At 40.5% G+C, this 20,967-nt stretch overlaps 1 protein-coding gene across 3 annotated transcripts in view; it reads right to left on the bottom strand.

Moving 5' to 3' along the window:
- The window catches only part of RB1 (RB transcriptional corepressor 1), an 85,422-nt gene extending 64,918 nt beyond the window's left edge, over positions 1-20,504 (bottom strand). Inside the window, exons 1-5 of one of the 3 annotated variants that reach the window (XM_039326183.1) lie at positions 20,368-20,504; positions 12,804-12,909; positions 10,850-10,959; positions 3,405-3,539; positions 213-251 (exon numbers count right to left, since the gene is read on the bottom strand). In XM_039326183.1, the coding sequence (XP_039182117.1) occupies positions 213-251; positions 3,405-3,539; positions 10,850-10,959; positions 12,804-12,815 (296 nt within the window). In that variant the 5' untranslated portion in view covers positions 12,816-12,909; positions 20,368-20,504. Of the gene's footprint in view, positions 1-212; positions 252-3,404; positions 3,540-10,849; positions 10,960-12,803; positions 12,910-14,463; positions 15,382-20,367 lie in introns of those variants that run through there. The other 2 variants (XM_039326182.1, XM_039326181.1) reach the window with 2 other exon arrangements.
- Between the last annotated feature and the right edge of the window lie 463 nt (positions 20,505-20,967).

The following is a 20,967-nucleotide window of genomic DNA, read 5'->3' as shown; positions in this document are numbered from 1 at the left end:
TAAAATTATTCTTACCTCTCCATCACTAATTGTAAAGGTAACATTTAAAATCATTATTTGTCATTTAAAGAAAAAAAAATCAGCTAACAACCCTACACTTATCTGCTCACCCATCTGTCCTTACCCATTGTGCTGTCTGAATATTTGAAATAATAAGTTTTATAATAATAATAATAATATTAGCCATTTTTATTTTATGAAAACAAACTTACTGATCATTGGGCTTGTCAATGCAGATAATTTCACAAGTCCTAAAAACAACAGAAATGAACACATCTGCTTATAAAATCTGAAATTTCAGCTTAATATATTTATAATATCTTAGATGAGATGGTTTCTTGTGGGGTTAATCAGAACTAATTATAGTAGCAAAAGTATTTTTAGTGAAATTCGGCCGATGCAAAATGGGATTATTTAATATTTTTGAGAAATTCAGGGAGCAGACCTCAAGGTTCAGAATTCAACAGGAAGGGCCCTTGCTGATTATGTTCTTGAGATCATCTGACAGTCTTCAGAGCATAAGAAAAAAGTTGTAAACACTTAACTGTTATCAAATTAAAAAAAGCAAAACTCTTATCATATTATATCTCATATTACATCCATCAATGTATGTTCATGTTAAAATATTTTTAAACCACTTATTTAAAAATTAAGTAATAAACAATATAAAATAACAAAACTTATAGTAAAAATATTATATTATAAAAAGAATGCAATAAAACCAACATTCAATATCAGAGAACCTGGCATGTATTTAGAATGGTTGCAGTGCTTTGGGTCTTGTGATCACTTTTTGCAATCTTCTGACAAGTAAAGTCAATGGGGAAGCAAGATTCACTTTAGAACCGTGTAAGGATGGGCCCCAGATGATCCCTCAGGAAAGTAAAACTCTTGAATCCATATGGCTGAATCAAAAGAACTTTACTGAGTGAAAGCAATAAAGATGATTAGGGGACTGGAGGCTAAAATATATAAGGAACGGTTGCTGGAATTGGGTATGTCTAGTTTAACGAAGAGAAGGACGAGGGGAGATACGATAGGGGCTGCCACAAAGAAGAGGGAGTCAAAGCACCTGAAGGCAGGACAAGAAGCAATGGATGGAAACTAATCAAAGAGAGAAGCAACCTAGAACTAAGGAGAAACTTCCTGACAGAATAATTAACCAGTGGAACAACCTGCCTCCAGAAGCGGTGAATGCGCCAACATTGGAAGTTTTTAAGAAGAGACTGGACAGCCGTTTGTCCGAAATGGTGTAGGGTTCCTGCCTGAGCAGGGGGTTGGACTCAATGACCTCCAAGGTCCCTTCCAACTTTATCATTATTATTATTAAAGTGATTGCAGGAAAGTCAGGCAGAATCTGAAGGTCCTGCGTAAAGCATACAGCTATTCTTTCATTTTTCCCATGTCCCAACCCCCCGATTAGTCCACTGGCAGCCAATATGATGTCACAAAGATGTTTTGAGACTGCTGAGGTGCTAGGCAGATAACAGGTCACTCTCAAGGCATGATGGCCTTGGAACCAGGCTGGAACCAGCTGGGAGGGAGTCTGCTTCCTCTCCAAAGGCAATCCCCCTAATTCCCAAACATTACAACAAAGTGAAAGCATCACAAATATGACAATGTCACCCCCTCCCCAACAGAATGGCAGGACACGAAGGTGGACCTGACACGCTAAAACATATAAAGAACAGTTGCTGGAATTGAGTATGTCTAGTTTAATGAAGAGAAGAACTAGGGGTGACATGATAGCAATGTTCCAATATCTCAGGGGTTGCCACAAGGAAGAGGGAGTCAACAACCTGCCTCCAAAAGTTGTGAATGCTCCAACACTGGAAGTTTTTAAGAAGAGACTGGACAACAATTTGTCTGAAATGGTATAGGGTTTCCTGCCTGAGCAGGGGGTTGGAGTAGAAGATCTCCAAGGTCCCTTCCAACTCTATTATTTTATTTTATTTTCATTTTCATTTTCATTATTATTATTATTATTGTTGTTGTTGTTGTATTATTACTATTCTGTTCCCCTGAACAGCAACATTAGTCCTGTAGAACAGAACAATGTTCCCCCTTAATCATTAATGGCTCAGGGGTGGTGGCAGTTCAAGTCGGCAGGAGAAAATAACCTCGGGTTTTAACAAACTACAGTAGAATACAGGGTGGACCCGTCGAAGGGGCTTGGGCAAATCTAATTCTACAGTTATTGATGATGGGTTTAATGGAAAAGGGCCCCACGTATTTGGGCCCTAACTTCTTTGATGGTTGCAGACTGTAGGTAGTGGGTGGACAGATAGACACGATTTCCAACATGGAAGGCTTTAGGTTCCACACATTTTTTGTCAGCCTGCTTCTTATATGCATCATGAGCCTCCTCTAAAGATTTCCTTACAACAGGTCATGTGTTGCGCAGTTGCGAAAGCACCCCAAATATGCCAATGTTTCTCTCTCCCAACAGAATGGCAGGACATGAAGGTGCACCTGACAAACCGTGTTATTAGCTTAACAACTGCAGTAATCACTTAACAGTGTAACAAGAAATGTAGTAAAATGGGACAAAACTCACTTAACAACTTTCCCACTTAGCAATAGAAATATTGGGCTCAATTGGAGTCATAAGATAAGGACTACCTATATTTGGGTAGCCTGTAGCCTATCAGAATCCATTGAAAGGATCCTCTGCTAATGTGTGAAAACTTTAATTATTGACTGACTATGTATGGAATGGATATCTGTTTCAGCTCCGACCACAGGAGCTGATGTGTTGTCAATTCCCAGTAAGCTTCTTAAAAAATAGGTCTCTATTAAGCTAGCTTTTGTAAGGCTCCACAATTCCACATCATAAATCAGCATTGGGGTTATTTTTGTCCTGAATACTTTCACTATGGGGGTCAAGATATCCAGATAATTATAGTTAAACAGTTTATAAAATCTTTTAGTGCTTGCCTTGGCCTTTGCCAAGCTTCTTTTAAAATGATAACGTTTTAAAGTATATTAAAACTTGTACCTTCTATAGAAACTGTTACTGATTGGACTTCCCTCACATACAGTACTTATTTTACATATTTTTTTAACCCCAAAGGAAAAACAACTCGGAACTCAGTAATATCCCTTACAATAGTTTCTTTTTCACATATACATTAGATGGTGTTAATAAGAAAATTCAGGATTAAGCTACAAGTTTCCTTTTTTAACAATTGTAAATAGTATAAAACTGGAACAATCATGTGATTCCTGGTTCTGATTCAAACAATAACCTTTAAATTTCACAGCAATAATATTAAAAACATTTGTCCTGGTTTTCTTACCAGCAACTATACATAAAGCTGTTTCATAACATATATTTAAGTAGTGCTTAATCAAAACACTACTTTTTAAAGAAATCTAAATTTCTAATGCAATGGATATTTTACCTTGTAAACTTCTGATAGAGTGCAAATAGTGTATCATATTTTATTTTCAGACGTGATATAGTACAGTCCATTTTAGCACTAATTGTATCCATGTTGACATCTATTTCTTTAATCAAGTGCAGAAATTTGCATACACTACAAGAAAAATAGAAAAAAGAGCAACCAAATCATTAATTTCTAACATTTACTAAATTAAGTGTAATATTTTCCCACTTCTATGAAATTATATTCCATATTATAATAGTGACTTTGTTCTCATATCTGATATTTTCTGTTAATATACCATCTGTCTCATGTCTGATGTTTTCACGCTCTAACAAATACAATTCTAGTAAAACCTCCATAGTTGGCCACCTCCCTAAGTTTTCCTAAATTTCATAGACTGGACATATACTATATGCACACAATAGAAAACCAACCTCTCTATACTGACCACCTCTGTATGTTGTATCTTGACCACCTGGACCTTGACACACGGTATTAATTTATTCTTTATATATAACTTGACCAGTTGAGTCCAGTCTGCACCAAGGGCAAAAAAAGTGAAATGCAGAACCGGTAGCAATGAATTTCTTTCAAGAAGAATATCAAAGAATACAATACTTTTGGACTTTGATTCGGCAATTTAACAACAATAATTATGGATTCATTTCATAATAGAAATTGCATGAAGACTTAATTTTTTCCCACTTCATTTTTTTTCCTTTTTCAGGATTGATAAAAAAATAGCCAATGGTAAAATGAAACAAATACACGCACAACAGACGTATACAACCCATTTTACTCGTTTTACCTTGCGGCAGCCATCAAAGCAAAGTGCCAACAACAGTGTGCGATCTACAATGGATCTAACCATTGTGAAAGAAAGAAAGAAAGAAAGAAAGAAAGAAAGAAAGAAAGAAAGAAAGAAAGAAAGAAAGAAAGAAAGAAAGAAAGTTTAAAGTGTAGCAAACAATGTTTAGGTACAATTACAAAGCAGTCATATGAGAAAAAAACAGGTTTTACTTTCTTGTCTTTTTTCTATGCAAGTTGAGTTGTGATGGCGAAAAGGAAGGAATTGAAAGAGTTGACATTGAAAAAGGCTGAACTTTTACGTTTTCTAGAAAACAGTAGCCTAAGAAAGACAGCGGAACAAGAAATTGCTAAAAAGTTCGCAAACGAGCTCGAGTATCAGATTTCCAAGCATCAAGTGGCTGGCTCGAGAAATTTAAACTGTGATATGAGATCTCCCAGAAAATATTGGGTGGCGAAACTGATGCGGGAGTTCCAGTAGAAGTTGTTGAAGAGTTCATTGAAAAGTTTCTGGACTTCACCAGTGGCTTCAAAGATGCTGACATCTGTAACGCTGACAAGTGTGGACTCTTTTTCAAGGCAATGCCTGACAGGAGCCTTGTTATGAGGGGTGACAAATGTAAGAGTGGAAAGCTTTCTAAAGAACATTTCATAGTTCTGCTGTGCACAAGCTCAACCAGAGAGAAGTGAAAACCTTTGGTGATTGGTTAAGTCGGCAAAACCACGTTCATTCAAGAACTTGCAACCCAAAGACCTCCCATCACCTGGAACTCTAACAAATATGCATAGATGACTGGTGCCCTATTTGAGGAGTGGATAAGAAGTATTGACCGAGAAATGAAGAAGAAGAAGAAGAAGAAACAATGGACCATTCTCATTGTAGTGGACAACTGTCCTAGCTATCCCCAACTGAATCATCTTTCAAATGTGAAACTGAAATTTTTGCCTCCAAACGCTACATCAAAAATTCAACCTCTTGACCAAGGCATAATCAAAATATTCAAAGCCCAGCTTCTGCAGTGGGTCATTGCTAAAACTCAAACCTATGGTTCATCTGCAGAAGCCAAATCATCTGTTTTATTACCGCTCTGGATGCTGTTCTCTGGATTAGTTCTGCTTGGAATAAAGTTCAGCCTGAAACAACCCAGAAGTGCTTCAAGAAAGCACTTGCCCAAGAGCAAGATGTTGCAGCTCCGCTAGGCAGCTCACCTCCCATGGTGCAATTTGGGGGAGTAGATTTTGAAGATATTGTTGCAATGGATGACGACATGGCAATCTGCAATGAATTGAGCCAGAAGCAATTTTCCAATCAGTATTGACCTAGGTTCAACTCAATGGAAAAGTACCGGAAGCAACTGATGAAGCAGAAGAATTAAGTAAAGAATTAAGTGAGGACACAGAAATTGCAGATATTTCAAAAGAAGAGGATGTCAGTCATGTGATAATGCAGTTAAAGTCATTTGCCGTGGGAGAAATGCCCAGATATGCTAAGTGATATACCCAGCGTTGAGAGAGCTTTCTCGTTTACCTTAATAAAAAGAATAAGAAAAAGATTACAACTGTCTTTTTTTTTAGAAAGAACAAGCCATGAAAAAACAATACATAGGTAAATGTATTGAATTTGTATCATAGAGTATTGTATGAATGGTTTTCGTGTGTTTTCACTATGAGTGTTTCTGTATGACATTCTCTAATAAAAACTGTATAATAAAATGAGGCACATGTACATTTCCATAGGTTGACCACCTCCGCATGTTGACCACTTTCCTTCAGTCCCTTGGATGGTCAACTTTCAGAGGTTTTACTATATATTATAAAGTTCAGGTGTATTTTCTTTTTGATCCTAATGGAGAAATTCCCTGGGAGACTAGATACATTTTATGTGAACCACCTTCTCCAAGATCTAAAAACATTCATTATATGTGAGTAGCTAAATTTTGTGATGATGCAATGAAAAGTAAGACAAAATTACATGTTAAGCAACATATCATTATAGGATATATATAATCAATCTCTCTCTCTCTCTCTCTCTCTCTCTCTCTCTCTCTCTCTCTCTCTCTCTCTCTCTCTCTCTCCACACAGAGAAACAATATATATTCCATGTTTCCCCAAAAGTAAGACCCTGTCTTACTTTCTTTTGGACTCTGAAGGAAGCACTGGTTTTACTTTCAGGGAGGACTTAGTTTTTGCCGGTACTGGTACCAGTAGGCTGCAAGCACGTGGGGGTAGGGCAGGGCCTGTACATGGTGTGGAGAAGCAAGGCGGCAGCGAGAGCATGGTGGTGGACTGATGCGGCTGTGGGTTTGCTTCTCAGCCTTCGCCGTGTGAAAAAAAGTTCAATCAGACTTTCTAACTTCTCGCGAAATCTCACAAAGTTAGAAAGTCTGATTGAACTTTTTTGGGAGGGTCCCACAAAAAAGCGGCGAAGGCTGAGAAGTGAATGGAGAAACGCAATGCAGCTGAAGCAGATTGATAAAAAACACTTGGGGGAGGCAAGGGCATCTGGGTGAGGGCAGCAACCTTGCCCTGTGCAGTTTCAGCAGGTGTCTGGCAAGTGGAGGGAAGCAACTCCACCCCCCTGCCATCTGCCTTGCCTCCTCACATCATGGTGGCAGCGGCAGCAGCCGGCTGGGCAAAACGCGATCTGGCAGGAGCAGCCAGTAAAGGCCAAAAGCGCCCAGCCGGCATGACAGCTGTAGCGCACGCCAGGGCCTAAAGAGCACCAGGTCCAGCCCTTAGCCCGGCGCCTGCAGCATCGAGTAGGTGTGCAGGCTGGCACTCAAGCAGCTCAAAGGCAGAGGCGTGGCCAGTGTGGTTCCACTGGCGGCTGGTGGCGAATGGCCCTGGCAGGCTGGTAGCAGGCCAACATTCCAGATCTGAGCCAACTCGCCCCACTCCACGCAGGAGCAGCCCAGCAGGGCAGCCCAGCGCAGAGCAGCCAGGAGGGCAAAGAGCCTCGCAAGGCAGAAAGCAGCATGGGCAGCCACTTGGCTGCCACATGGCACCTGATGCAGCCAAGAAATGTCCCAGCAGCAGTAGGGCTAGTAGGCAGGGCAGGCGGAGGCCGGGGCTCATCGAGGGTTTGGTTTGTTGCGGCCGCAGGCAAGCAGATGGTGGGACGGAGAGAGGGCAGGACCAGCGGCAGCCGGTTCCATCAGCAACCGCTGACGAAGGACCCTAGTAGGCCGGCGGCAGGGGGGCGCTCCAGCTGTCGCATGGAAGATCTGGGCTGACTTACCCCACCACACGCTGGGGCTTACTTTCAGGGTAGGGCTTATATTAGGCCCACCCCCCCTGAAAATCAGCTGGGGCTTACTTTTGGAGTATGGTTTACTTTCAGGGAAACATGGTATATAATGTATAATAGATATACATTATCTGGGTTATATATGTATTAATATAGTGATAGAATAGTGAATGTATATTATTTTGTAGACTATTTTCTTAGTTGCTAGTATGTTATTGTATCTATTCGCTTTACTTTGTTTTTGTAGTTTTAAATGTTGCTATTGATTGAATAAACATTATCAATCAACTAAGAGTAATTTATTATTGTAGTCAGTAATGTCTATCCCCAAAAAAATCTAAGTACTTTGATAGTACCTGAATGGCGATGACCAAGAAATCCCAAAGCCATAGACTGAACTATAAAGTTAAAAAAAAATCATCCCATAAGATCAAAAGAAGCAATGGCAGTCCAGTGCTGTCACTGCTGTAATAGGTATGAAGATGAACTGAATTTGTAACGTGCAGTTGATGAATACGTGCTAAGAACTGAAACTGTAGAATTATAAATAAAATAGTTAAACTATTTATCAGAAAGTATGAAACAGTGCCATTGAGGTTGTGAATATACATGAAGCTACAAATCTATATTGGTGACAATTTCTGATCCAGAGTATAGAGAAAATGAAAGAACTAGATTTTGGTAGGTTTGTTTTGAATACAAGCATTTAAGGCAGGTTTATTCATTTAGACAAATCCCTACAGAATATAAATCCAGAAGTACAGGTAATCCCTGAGTTACGAGTGTTACATGATGAGCGCCCCCTAGTGCTTACAAGCAAGTCCCGAAATTATGAATGTTGCCGCACCACAGCAACCATTCGCCCTTACCAGCGATCACAGTGGCACTGAAACATTAATCCTGGTTATTCCCTCCCTCCCCACCCCCACCCGGGTCTCCCTAGGCACCAGGCTTTCAATACTCACCCTGCGAAGATTGAGATCCTTCACTTTCTTGGCTGCTCCAGGCCTTCGGTGCGTTCACAGAGAATAGAGGCCTAAAGTAATGCAAGATCATGCAAGATCAGTGGGGCGAGATCTTATGCTACTGATCTCGTGTGATCTCGTGATACTTTAGGCCTCTGTCCTCTGCAACAGAGAACGGAACTGAAGCTGGGGGATGCTCCCACATGCCTCTGGAGGTTGGATCAGGGCATCCGAGGCCTTTTCCAGGCTGCTGCCACCCAGATCTGAGGTCGGAGAATGCTTCTGTGGCCCCGTGGCCCAATCCAAACTCTGGAGGCCTTTTCCAGGCCGCTGCCACCCAGAGCTGAGGCCAGGGGACCCTTATGTAGCCCTCTGGTGGCCCATTTCCAGGCGGCAGCAGCCTGGAAAAGGCTTCCGGAGCCCAGGTCAGGCTGCGGGGGGGAGGGGCACAGAAGCATCCTCTGGCCTCAGATACTGGCAGCAGTGGCCTGGAAAAGGCCTCTGGAGCATGGATCAGGACATAGGAGGGCGTGGAAGCATCCCCCGGCCTCAGATCCAGGAGGCAGCGGCCTGGAAAAGGCCTTTGGAGCCTGTATCAGGCCACATGGGGCGCAGAAGCGAACCACGGGGGACGCGGAAGCGAGCCATGGGGGGGCATGGAAGTGGGCCAAGGGAGGGCATGGAAGCGGGCCAAGAGAGGGCACGGAAGCATCCCCCTAGCCTCAGATACAGGCAGCAGCAGGAACCACAGCAAAGAGGAGACGGATCTTTTCCAGGTGAGTCCGGCGGGGCAGGAAGGGAGGGGGAAGCATGAGGTATCTTAGTGGGTCGAGAAGGCCTTGGGGGCCTGTTCTATCACTAGGCTCTCCGTGGTCTTCCCCACTCTGAGATACCTCATGTTCATTTAACAAGCCACATGTGTCTTAACGAGCAAGGGAGTGATCTTGTTCAAAGTACGAGATTCACTCTACGAGTTTTTGAGTTATGAGTGGAATGGGCAGACGCCATTACACTCTTAACTCGAGGACTACCTGTATAACAGATGAAACTGACAGAATTAGAACTGGATACAAGGGTGGCTTGAGGTTCTAAACTGAAACAGGCCATTTGGGGGGACCATCAAGAATGGATCTGGAAAATACATGGACACAGAAGCAAAGGAAAGAAGTGAAAGAAAAAAAGAGAAAAAGTATGATTCCGGATGAAAAAATATTAAGACAGATTAATTATTTGATATTTGAGGGAACTGCTTCTCTCCACTTACATCTGTGCCATCAGGTCCACAGGAGATGTATGTTATGTGTCCTGTCAACCAGGGGGTTCTGTTGGGCAGGATCTAGAAGGAAAGTCTATTTCTGCTTTGGTGCCACCCTACGGAACATCATTCCCCCCCAGAAAAGACTGGCCCCAACTCTGTTGGCCTTGTAGAAGGCCTTTAAAACATATTTTTTTCAACCAGCTTGGGATTCCCATGATACATTCTGCTAGATGGGTTTATGACAGGAGTCCCCAACCCCCAGTCCATGGCCCGGTGCTAGGCTGCAGACCGTTGGGAACTGGGATGTGCAAGCAGCAGGCAAACATGCAGTTTCATTTGCGCAAGCAGTGTGGGCATGTGCAAAACCATCCTCAGTCCCCCCCCCATCACCAGTCCATAGAGCCAGAAAGATTGGGGGCCGTTGCTTTATGACAGTTAATAGAGTATATTTATGTATATTTGCTACCATCTTTACTTATTTTTATTTTTATTTTAATTGGTTGTTTCACTATTTTTTATGTATTACCCAACAGAATGAATAAAAAATGAATGTAAGGAAAGACAATGTTGAAGATGCTTGGAATAAAAAGAAAAGAATTATGTAAGCGTGCCACAGAAACATGTGGAATAAGGCTAATTGAAAGCACAATTAGGTATGTTTGTATCCACTTAATGGATACAAATGATGTATTGATGAAATGAAAACTGAAATGGATGAGTGAATAGATTGAGAGGAAGGGAACAACTAAGAAAGTTCTGGTTAGATGGTATTGATAAGATCCTTTAAAAAGAGTATTATGGTGATTTACGAGGTCGTATATGATGAGCAAAGACAGTATCCAAAGACAGAAAGATATTAAGAGATATGGTGGTATTAGTTATTTTTCCTTTTACTTTACCTCATGCTTTTAATTCTTTGGCTAACTATATTTTACTCTTGTTTTTGGACCCTGCATGCTTTCGTTTATCCCAGAGGGAAACAGTGTGAGGAATATGTATAAATGAATAATTTCTCCAATCCTACTACTTTAACATGTAATTTACTAATTATTCATTATGAACACTCATACAGATCATTTAAGGCTTCTCATCATGAATCTAAATAAAATTTATTCTTATATGTCATTAAACAGACGTTACTATAATTGCATAATTATAGAAATCTAAGTGGATACAAACATACCTAATTTTTAAACATTTCAGAAGTTCTGTAAAAGTGAAGGTCATCTCATCCAGATCAACTGCAGCCATAAAAATGCAGATGCCCCACATTTCTTTTTTTAGATGGTTCTCCTAGAAAAAAGGTTAGCTCATTTATATGTTGTATTATTTAGAGCTGTAATAAATAAACTATCAGATCAAAATTTATATTTAATAATTGTCTTACACAGAAATTTTGCAGTTATATTTATATAGTTTACCATCATAATATCTTCTATTATCAAACTAACGAATGGTTGCTGGAATTGGGTATGTCTAGTTTAATGAAGAGAAGGACTAGGGGTGACAAAAGGAGAGGAGGGTCTAGCTATTCTCCAAAGCATTCTGAAGGCAGGACAAGAAGCAATGGATGGAAACTAATCAAAGAAAGAAGCAACCTAGAACTAAGGAGAAATTTCCTGACAGTTAGAACAAATAATCAGTGGAACAACCTGCCTCCAGAAGTTGTGAATGCTCCACACTGGATGTTTTTATGAAGAGACTGGACAACCATTTGTCTGAAATGGTATAAGGTTTCCTGTCTTAGCAGGGGATTGGACTACATGACCTCCAAGGTCCCTTCTAACATCATCATCATCATCATCATCAGTAGTAGTAGTAGTAGTAGTAGTAGTAGTAGTAGTAGTAGTAATAAATGGAGCAACATCTATCATTTCACAAAAGCTAATTACTGTTGCTGTATGTATAAGGAACTCAAAAGAATTTTTAAGTTATTGTTATTTCAAATGTAAGAATGGCTCAGCGACTACTTAGGATCGCACTTTTTTTAGGATCAATCAAATACTGAAGGTTATTGCACCAAAATAAAAGGGAATTATTGAAAAAAAAGAGATTTTTTTTTTATTTAAGCCCTAACTATTATCATGGAGGTTGAAATGCTTGCTATTGAGTAACATTTCAAAACTGAAATCATTTGCCTGATATCATATCACTAGTATATACTATTTGAGAAGCCTTTCCTACCTGGTATCTTCCACATATCTTGAAAATGCAAAGATGTGGCAATGCTAGGTGATGAAAGCTATACAACAGTCTCAGATTCATGACCCAAAATCTGAATAATTTATCACTATTTCACAGGATTTGATCAAAAGGAGATTTTTAAAAAACAGAAAAATGAAAATATCTTTTTATACTTCAAAATCTTTCCTCCAAAAGTATTAAAAATCTTGGTACTAACTAAATGAAGTCCTAAATGGGTATCCTTTTATTAGATATATTGTAATTTTTTGTTGTATATGTGTGCCTTTTATATTTAACACAATTCTGTACTTAGAGCCAGATCAAACTGCATTTCTCTAACCATAATTTAATAGTCAAGAGTAACAGAAACACTTTCCAGGATATATCTGTATATTAGTACAACATGAAATATGTCAAGAAATCAATGCAAACTATTGAACAGGATTTCTGTATTTTGTCCAGCTTATTCTTCCTGGCCAAATAAGCCATAGCAGCTTAGAGTAGACTATACAGAGAAAGAAGCTGGAACAGACTCTCTATTATACAAAGGGGAAAGGAAAGGGATGAATAGAGGTCTATCTATAGATGGGCCTTCTGCCTACATAGGGAAGGATTCTGTACTATATCAAAGCTACTGGCCATAAATAGCGACAAGTAATTCTGAAATATTAGCACTTTGCAATCATTTTAGCATGGAGAGCAAGAAATTAAACACTACTCACACTACAAAACACTAGACTGTATCACATGTGTACTAATTATTTTAAAATCAACTTCACCTCATGAAAAAAGTGAAATAGCACTAAAAATATAAACAAAAACTAAATTGGGGGAGGGGTGTGTGTGTGTGTGTGTGTGTGTGTGTGTGTGTGTATTTGCTATTATTTTCCAAAACGTATTATGGTTAATTTTATTAACTAAAATTACATAGTTAATAAGCAAGATATACTCACAACTACATCCATTTTTTCACAGATCTTCCAAGCAATTATTCTCACATTGTCTGTTATGTGTAAAGCATCACATAAGGAAATAAAGTCTGTTTCAGCAAACAAAAGCCTAGCAAAGAGAAATATGTTACTTATAAGAATACTTTAGGTGCTTGACCGATTGTATAATTTTGTGGAATATGTACTACACTATTTTAGCAAATAAACTACTGACTTTTCATCCCCAGTATTTTTATTAGATATTAATAAACACAAACAATGCAAATTGTATATGAAAAATGCAATCACAGGTCCTATCTGTTACCAACAGGTACCATGGTATTTTTCTGACCTCATTCCATGAACTCAAGACACGTTCATATACATATCAATGCATAGTTATTTTATCCTGGTGCAATGAAACATGTTTTATTCATTCTAAAACCTAAGAAGAATTTCTGATGAAAAGCATCATCTCAAAACAGTGACACTTTAATTGTTGCTATTCAACAGTGGTGTAACTTTAGATCTATGTTTTGCTAGTTCCTTAAATCTGCCAGTGGTCTTTACAGAATGCTAACACATTTTTCCCCAATACTCAAATTTAGGTTCAAGCTTTCACAACAAATACTGTTCTAAAAAATGCTGCTGCTATGACTCATCTGAATTTTTCTAATTCAAAATCAAATACTATCTCCTGGAAAGAGAGGGCTCATCTCCCACCAGCCTTGACACACTCTCAGTTTTCTTTTAATATGACTGCAACACTACTGCTGAAAAGCTGGATAGATTTGAAAATCACCTAAAATGTTCCTTGCTTTGCTGGCCTTTTAATATTTTCCACAATATTTAAACAAGTACTTTTTTCTTTCCAGTTGTTATTTCTATGTTATTCTCCCAATTTTCTATCCCTTTTTCTTGCACACATACATACACACAAATTATACACAATAATGTGTCATTTTCAGGTATTTATTGTGGAAAGAGAAAGAACTGGCAATGTTTATAATTTGTTTGCTTCTTTTGCAAGGTCGTCTCTCTCCCAGATAAAACCCACATTATGATGAGCCTAACAGCCACAAAGAAAAGCTGCACAGGCAACAAGAGAAACAGAGAGAAGCATGATGTTCTCAACTTTATGTGGAGAGCCATCACATTTGATCAGTAAGGCAAACGCCGAGAATGAAACCTGTATTCCTCTCTTCTGTTAAATATCACTGATCTCAAAACTCAGCACCATCAGGATTGGCGTTTATTTACATGTCTGTTTGGTCTCCTTAGCATCTTTTCCAAATCATCAAGCTGTTTCACTCCTCTTGGGACCTCGTTTGGCACGCACTCCAAGAGGAAATAAGGGCGACAGCTTTTAAAACGGGGAAAGGCTCTGTTCGTATTTTTATTTTATTTAGATATTTTATATTTATTTTCGATGTAACACGCAAGCTCCAGGGGGGGAAAAAGAAATCCCAAAGATATAATTCCCTTAATCCAAGGAGCAATCGAGACGTAGAGGCCGCGAATTTCCTCCCTTGCAAAAAGATGGCAACCTACGGGCCACTCAAAGAGCTGGACTGACGGCTCTCTCTCCTCTCTCCTGACCCAACCCTCACTTGCTGCCCCACGACTCACTACCAGCACCACCCCCGGACTCCAGGCGACAGCTACCACTGCGGGGCGAACTGACCTGTCAAGAGCCTGGGGGGCGGCGGGCGCTTCAGAGTCTCCCGCGGACTCGGAGCTATCCTCCGTCTGGCTTGGGAGGCCAGTTCCCATTTTCTGGGGAGGGCTGGTCGGCGCCATGCTCGACGCCTCCAGCCACATAGAGGCTCCCCCGAGAGCCTGGATGCTGCTGCAGAAAGCCGGCCACTACCGTAGCCGCTCTCCTCAAAGAATCCCCACCCGCCTCCCAAACCGCGGGAAAATGTTTCATGCCCCACCCCGAGACGTCACTTCTGGTGAAGCGCTCCGGCGGAGACTGCCGTAGAGATACATATACAGACGTGGCTCGCATTCAGCCAAGGCGTCCTGGGCCCCGGGCGCTGGGCTAGTTCTCACGGGATAAATAGTGAAGCTTATTTCTACGATCCTAGCCTTCCACCCATCGATCTCGTTCCAAACTAGCGACATTTCTTGGAAAGACGAGTGAACCCGAGCTATAACTCTCCACGTTTCTATCTCTGCAACATTTTCGGAACAGGGAAGAAGGGAAGCAGTGAATCAAACCTGACATGGCAATGTCTTAGAAGGCTCGGCACAAAGAAAAGGGGAAGGCGACCACGCGGCAAGAACAGGCAGATCTCAAAGTTGCTTTGAACGGCAGGAGTGTGTGCTACTACACTTTTTTTAGCCCTTCTGCTGGAGTCCCGGAGGCTCCATAATGGAAGCCAATACCCACTGACATGGTTTACTGATTGCTTTTAGTGAATAGTAGATATTGTGATATTCACGTCAATAATTATTGCTGTCGACCCCTTTCGCTAGATTTGCTGGGCGGAAGCTGGAGCCCTTGTGCACTCCCATGCAAGACTTCTTGTTTTGCATGAACAAGCCAACCAGGTTGGTCCTATGGAAATATAACCTATATACCCACAAATCTTCAGCTTTCTAACCACTTTTATCAATATTTCGCATGATTCCAAATCAAAGTAAATGCAGAAGTAATCAGAACTTGAAACTTAGTTCAAATCAGAAATCACTATGAAGATTTACACTATGTGTTAACCTAGGAATTTATTTTTTTTATTTGTATCCCACCTTTATTACTTTTACAAATAAGGATGCAAACATATCCAACACACCTTTCTCCCGTTTGTTATCTCAATAGCCTTCCCTTCGTCTATTTACAGACAAAGGTTAAATTAAATTTTCCACAGACCCCTCCTTCTGCCAATAAATAATCCAATGCTAACCTATTTTGATAAGCTGCAGTCCTCATTTGGGTATTCTGTTTAGCCAACTTATTTAATGCTAGCGCTGTCTTGTTAGTAATAATCTCCAGAACTGCTTGTTACCTAATAATGTGATTCAACATATAAATTGGAGTCCTACATCCCCATGATCCATCCTCAGCCCAAGTGGCAGGTCCATACACCTGTATTATACGTTCATGTGGCCATTCATTATCCAATTTCCAATTATCGTTTTTTCCTAGCTTCCTTCTCCTCATTATACTGCTACTCCAAGTTGTTCCCCTTGAGGAATAGGAAGTACGAAAAAACTAGGTTTTATATTTCCCAATACACATGAACCATACCACACTGCTAGGTAGGCTGGTATATGCAAATTTTCCACATATCCAATAAAATCCTTGTGGGGTGAACCATTCTTGGGATGCATTATCCCAAAGCCCCTGTAAAACCGTATTATTAAAAGGATTTTGTTCACCACTATGCATGGTTCCCCAATTCTGAATACTTGAATCCCCGTAAGATCTTTGACCCTCGCATATCATAGTTCCTACTTCCTCCTGGTTTTCGGAGCAGTTTCTCTGAAAGCAGGAGTGACCTATAATGGATGTAGTTAAAGCCCATTTTTGACTTTTCTTTATTAATTTAGTAGTCCAAGTAGACATAATGTTAGCGTCTTGGATATCAATTTCTTTAGTTTCCCAACACCATTGTTCCCCCATATTTATTCCACCACATACATAACAATTCTTTACTCCCAGAGTGGTAGCTATCCTTTCAGCCAGATCTATAAATAGATTTTTGGTGAGAAAGGTGAGTCCCCAGGTATCAAGCTCCTCACAAAAGGAGTGGAATAATTTTCTTTCTATTGGGGTCAGATTTTTCCTGGTTACTTTAATGATGATGCAAGTGCTCAGGTCCTTTCCCGGACTCTCAATTCCCAATCCATATTCCTGTGATCCTTCGTCGGGATCCACAAAATGCAAGCATGTGGGGGTATAATGGTCTTTTAAACAATCAGACTGCCCGACCCCCCTTGGTTAAATTAAACCAATTGCTCTTCTCTGTCCACACTCTAGGTGGATCCCTATCATCAGAGTACCAATATGTCTGGGAAGCCACGTAGGAGCTTCCTCTCTGTTGTTGGTCGTAACAGTATATCCTTTGTGTGAGGTAACTCTGCTGCCAACTCAGGCCCCCAGAGGTGGTCCAGGGACTAAACTTCATGGCATAGCAGGCATCAAAGCAGATTCTACTCTTGTGATTAGCAAAGGTACTGGTGTTCTGTCCTAATAATAATGATGTTAGATTCTTTCCACTTTGAAAGGTAAATATCTGAATGGTTGTTTGATATTTCACACTAGAGGGGTCAACGCATGTAACCCTTCCTGTTTCATTACACAGGGAAAATCAGGTGGTATTATGAACACATGTTCCCACCACCTTCTTACAGTTCATCTGAGTATGATACGTCAGAGTTTTAGTTACCTTATTACCCATTTTGGTGGTTCTGATGCAAGCATTATAGTTATCAGAGTTATTTGTACTTTGACCTTTGCATATGCTCCCGAATCTTACTACTCCCATTATAATCCATATTTTAATTACTCCTGTAACCAGAGCCCTATTGAGGTCTAACATCCCAATTCTGTCCACTCCTGGAAAAGTACTTCTTCCCTTTCATTTTTAACCCCACCACCTGTAACAGGGGCTGAGATTGTTACTCGGAACACCAGTCTTCAGTGATCACTATATCACACTCTTCTCCGCAGTGTCTGTGTATCGGTGCATAGTCTGGGCAATGGGTACAACAACAATTACACCAACATTTACAGTCATAAAACCAACACATTTAAAACTCCCCCCCCCTTTTCTAATGTCTCTATATTTGCTTTTTCTTATTATCAGCTTCAAGGGGTCAGGTTGAGGCACACTTCTCCACTCAGCTGGAGCTTCTGGTCCTTTTACATGTGTGTAGTGGGTCCAGCCTTTCTCAGCCGTTTAGACTGCTGTTTCAGATTTCAGCAGCACCTGGAAAGGGCTTTCCCACTTTGGAACCAGCTTCTCCTCCTTCCAATTCCAGATCAGAACCCAATCTCCGATCTGGAATTTGTGGACTAGAAACTCCAAGGGAGGTGCTTGTGCCAGCAATCCTTGTTTCCTGAGAAAATCAAAATATCTGGACAGTTCATGCACATATTGCTTCCAACAGTATCCTAGAAACCACATTGGTTGTTGCATTACTACTACATGGGTAGTAAAATCTAACTGAATGCACTGAAATGGCCTAAGGGCTGGAGGCTTCCCTCCCCCTTTTTGTTTCCTGATTGCTTTTATATTTACCTTTTTACATATCAAGCATTTATCCACCACTTGTCTTGCTGCTGTATAAATTCCAATACATCCATAATGCTTTATTCAACATCCATCTCCCATCTAGCAACATTCACCTCCCATTTGCTTCTACTTCCTATTTTCATTACGTCTCTCTTTTCCCCCCTCCAACTACTTTGCTATGAACGAGTGGTTACTTCCTTTCAGCTTTCTGTTTTAAAATTACCCACACTTGATAACAAATCCTAACCACCAAGACTTCCCCACATGACAATTTTAGACAAAAATGCCACTGGCTGCCTTTTCCCCCCCACTTCTGTCTGGGTAAACCTCCCCTCTCCTAGCCATTCCTTTGTATTTGCAAACAAATTGGTTAATAAAGAGCAAACAAAGGAGTGCTTACCAAAAACTTTGCTTGAGTTTGTTTGCATACTAATCTTTATTCAAAACATAGCTCATTTATAATCCCCAAAATTTTCTCAACTTCTTTGTTTTAAAGAAGGGTTGAATTACAATCCCTTCGATTCTCTTAGGTATTATTTTCTATCAGTGTGTCCTGCATACAGACCTAAAAACATAAAAAAAATAAAACAACAACAAAAAGCAACTCCACACAAAAAAATAAACAAACAAGCTTAATAAGATATTCTGAGTTACTGAAATAGTTTTGTATCAAACTCTAGTATCAACTCTTTGCTCTTAATATAAATTTAGTCAAATTCTAATTTAATCAGATTCCATTCAGATGGAAACAAATTTCCATTAAGTAAGTTAAAACATTTACAAATCTAAGCAAAACAATTCAGAATCATTTCTTTTGGTTGGTGGATATATCCTTAGTTCAATAATTATTGCCTCCTCTTCTGAATAAAAATTACAAGTTGAAACTGCAAGAATGGATATTAAGTTTCACATTCACCCCTCCTTCCTCAAACCAGAATTCCAAGCAGAAAAAAAATAGTTAAAAGATCAGACCCCCTTCTTCCTTTCTCTCTCAAGGGGGGGGGGAAGAAAAACAAACAAACACATCTTTCTTCACTCTCTTAGCTGGCCAGACAAACAGAGTGAGAGTATTTCCTTTTGGTAGTTTCTTTTCTCTTGGGATTAGAAACAATTAACAGTCGCATTTACCTCACACACAAAGACTTTGACACACATATACATACCAAGACAAGGAAAAGAGAACAGAAAAGGAAACAAAATTTTTAGTTCTACACATCCTGGTCATTCCCACCACAAATCTCAGCTAACTCAAATTAGGGAAGGCACGAATTTTAAACATACCACGTGATTGCACAGAAAGATAAAGAGAATCACTACTTCTTATTTTTCTTTTAAGTACCTTTATTTAGCCAAATTGGTTTTCCAGCAAAGCCCTGAGCAAAGTCCATTTTCCTAACTTTGCTTTGCTTTGCTTACAGGGCCTAACCAGCTGGTTGCTCAAATCCAATTCATTCATTCACTTATTCCATTCCATTTGCACACAGCCTCTCTCTTTTCCCTAACAAAAGGTCCTGCGCTCTGGCCAAACCCCCATGCTTTCCAGAGTCTGCCACTCAAACAGATCCTTTCTGCGACTAGGAAAGGCCAGACAGAGCAAAATCCAACTGTGATTGGGAAAAGGGTCTTCTCACTCACACACAGAGACATACACACATTTCTCTCATTCCCCTGGGCTTTAAAGTTCAAATTTAGAGGTACTCACCTTCACCTTTCTTCCTAAGCAGCCCTTGAGCTCAAACTCAAAACTCCCTTTACTACCCTGGCTCCACATGGGCAGGGCCTGGGAAACCCATTCACAGACACAGGGGTCTGCTGCCGGCAAATGGGGCTTATATTTCCTTTTCCTGTTTGGAGCTACTCAACTTTCTCATTCTCCCACCATACAAGAAGCACAAATTTACCATAACTTCTTTTGTTAAATTTACCTTAGTGATCAGTTTGTTATATGGTGGTTTCCCTGTTTTCTAACAGTTTTCCTAATGGGCTGTGAGGATCTATTCTGAATTTTTTCTAACCTTTTTCACACACTTCCTCCCCTGGGACCCTCCAGAATACCCATGGTTGATTTACCGCACAATTCTGTCGTCCTTACCAATCTAATGAGACCACGCTTCGCTTCACCAAGCCTCTTTCTCCTTTTACTCAGGAGTCCGCTCTCACTCCACCTTGCCAGTCCTTCAGACCCTTGGGACATTCATACCTAGTGCATGTATGTCTTGCCAGTCTTCCAGAACCCTTGGGGCATCTCACACACACCTCTCAAAGATTTCAGACTCAAACTCTCCTACCCAACCCTCCCTGACCATCTAGGTTTTATTCCTTGGTTTACCCCAAGTTTTACTCACCTAGATCCGTGCACGAAGTTGCCCGGTCCTTGTCCTGGTAATTCTCTGGTCCCCTCTCCTCAGTTCTTACCAATCACTATTTGGTCCGTGGGCCTGGCTCCGTTCCACTTCCTCGACCTGCAACTGCAACCTTGGACCATTGTAATCAATGGGGCATGCCGTCCTCAGTTGACCTCGCCTCCTGAAGATGTAGGAACAGATGCCCAAGGCCCCACATTTGGGCAGCCAATTTGTTGGAAATGGAATTAAAACACCAACAAAATTGGATTGGTAAGAAAAGAGTTTATTCTGCAGAAAATAGAAAAAGCACTTTGCAAAGTGTGGTGGATCTCTAAGAGAAGCTTCAACAGGAAGTTCTAAACCAGAGACCACACTCAAACATTCGAACTCATAACATTATATACACTTCTATTGTGACGCCCCCGTCCCCTCCTTAAGTCCTCCTTGAAAGGACTTAAGAGGGCACAATCTTGTCCGAGACACGTAGCCAGAATACATCATCCCTCCCCCTGGTTACATTGTTTCAAACTTCCCCGCCACCCTTTTGTCTTGTTAAGTGTATCTTATAGCCAAACCTCCTGGAATCTAGTGCCTATGTGC

Source organism: Crotalus tigris, unplaced genomic scaffold, assembly GCF_016545835.1.
Source record: "Crotalus tigris isolate CLP2741 ecotype Arizona unplaced genomic scaffold, ASM1654583v1 scf7180000024340.7048381, whole genome shotgun sequence".
In the NCBI taxonomy this organism is placed as follows: domain Eukaryota; kingdom Metazoa; phylum Chordata; class Lepidosauria; order Squamata; family Viperidae; genus Crotalus; species Crotalus tigris.
This window is presented reverse-complemented; position numbering and strand designations above follow the sequence as displayed.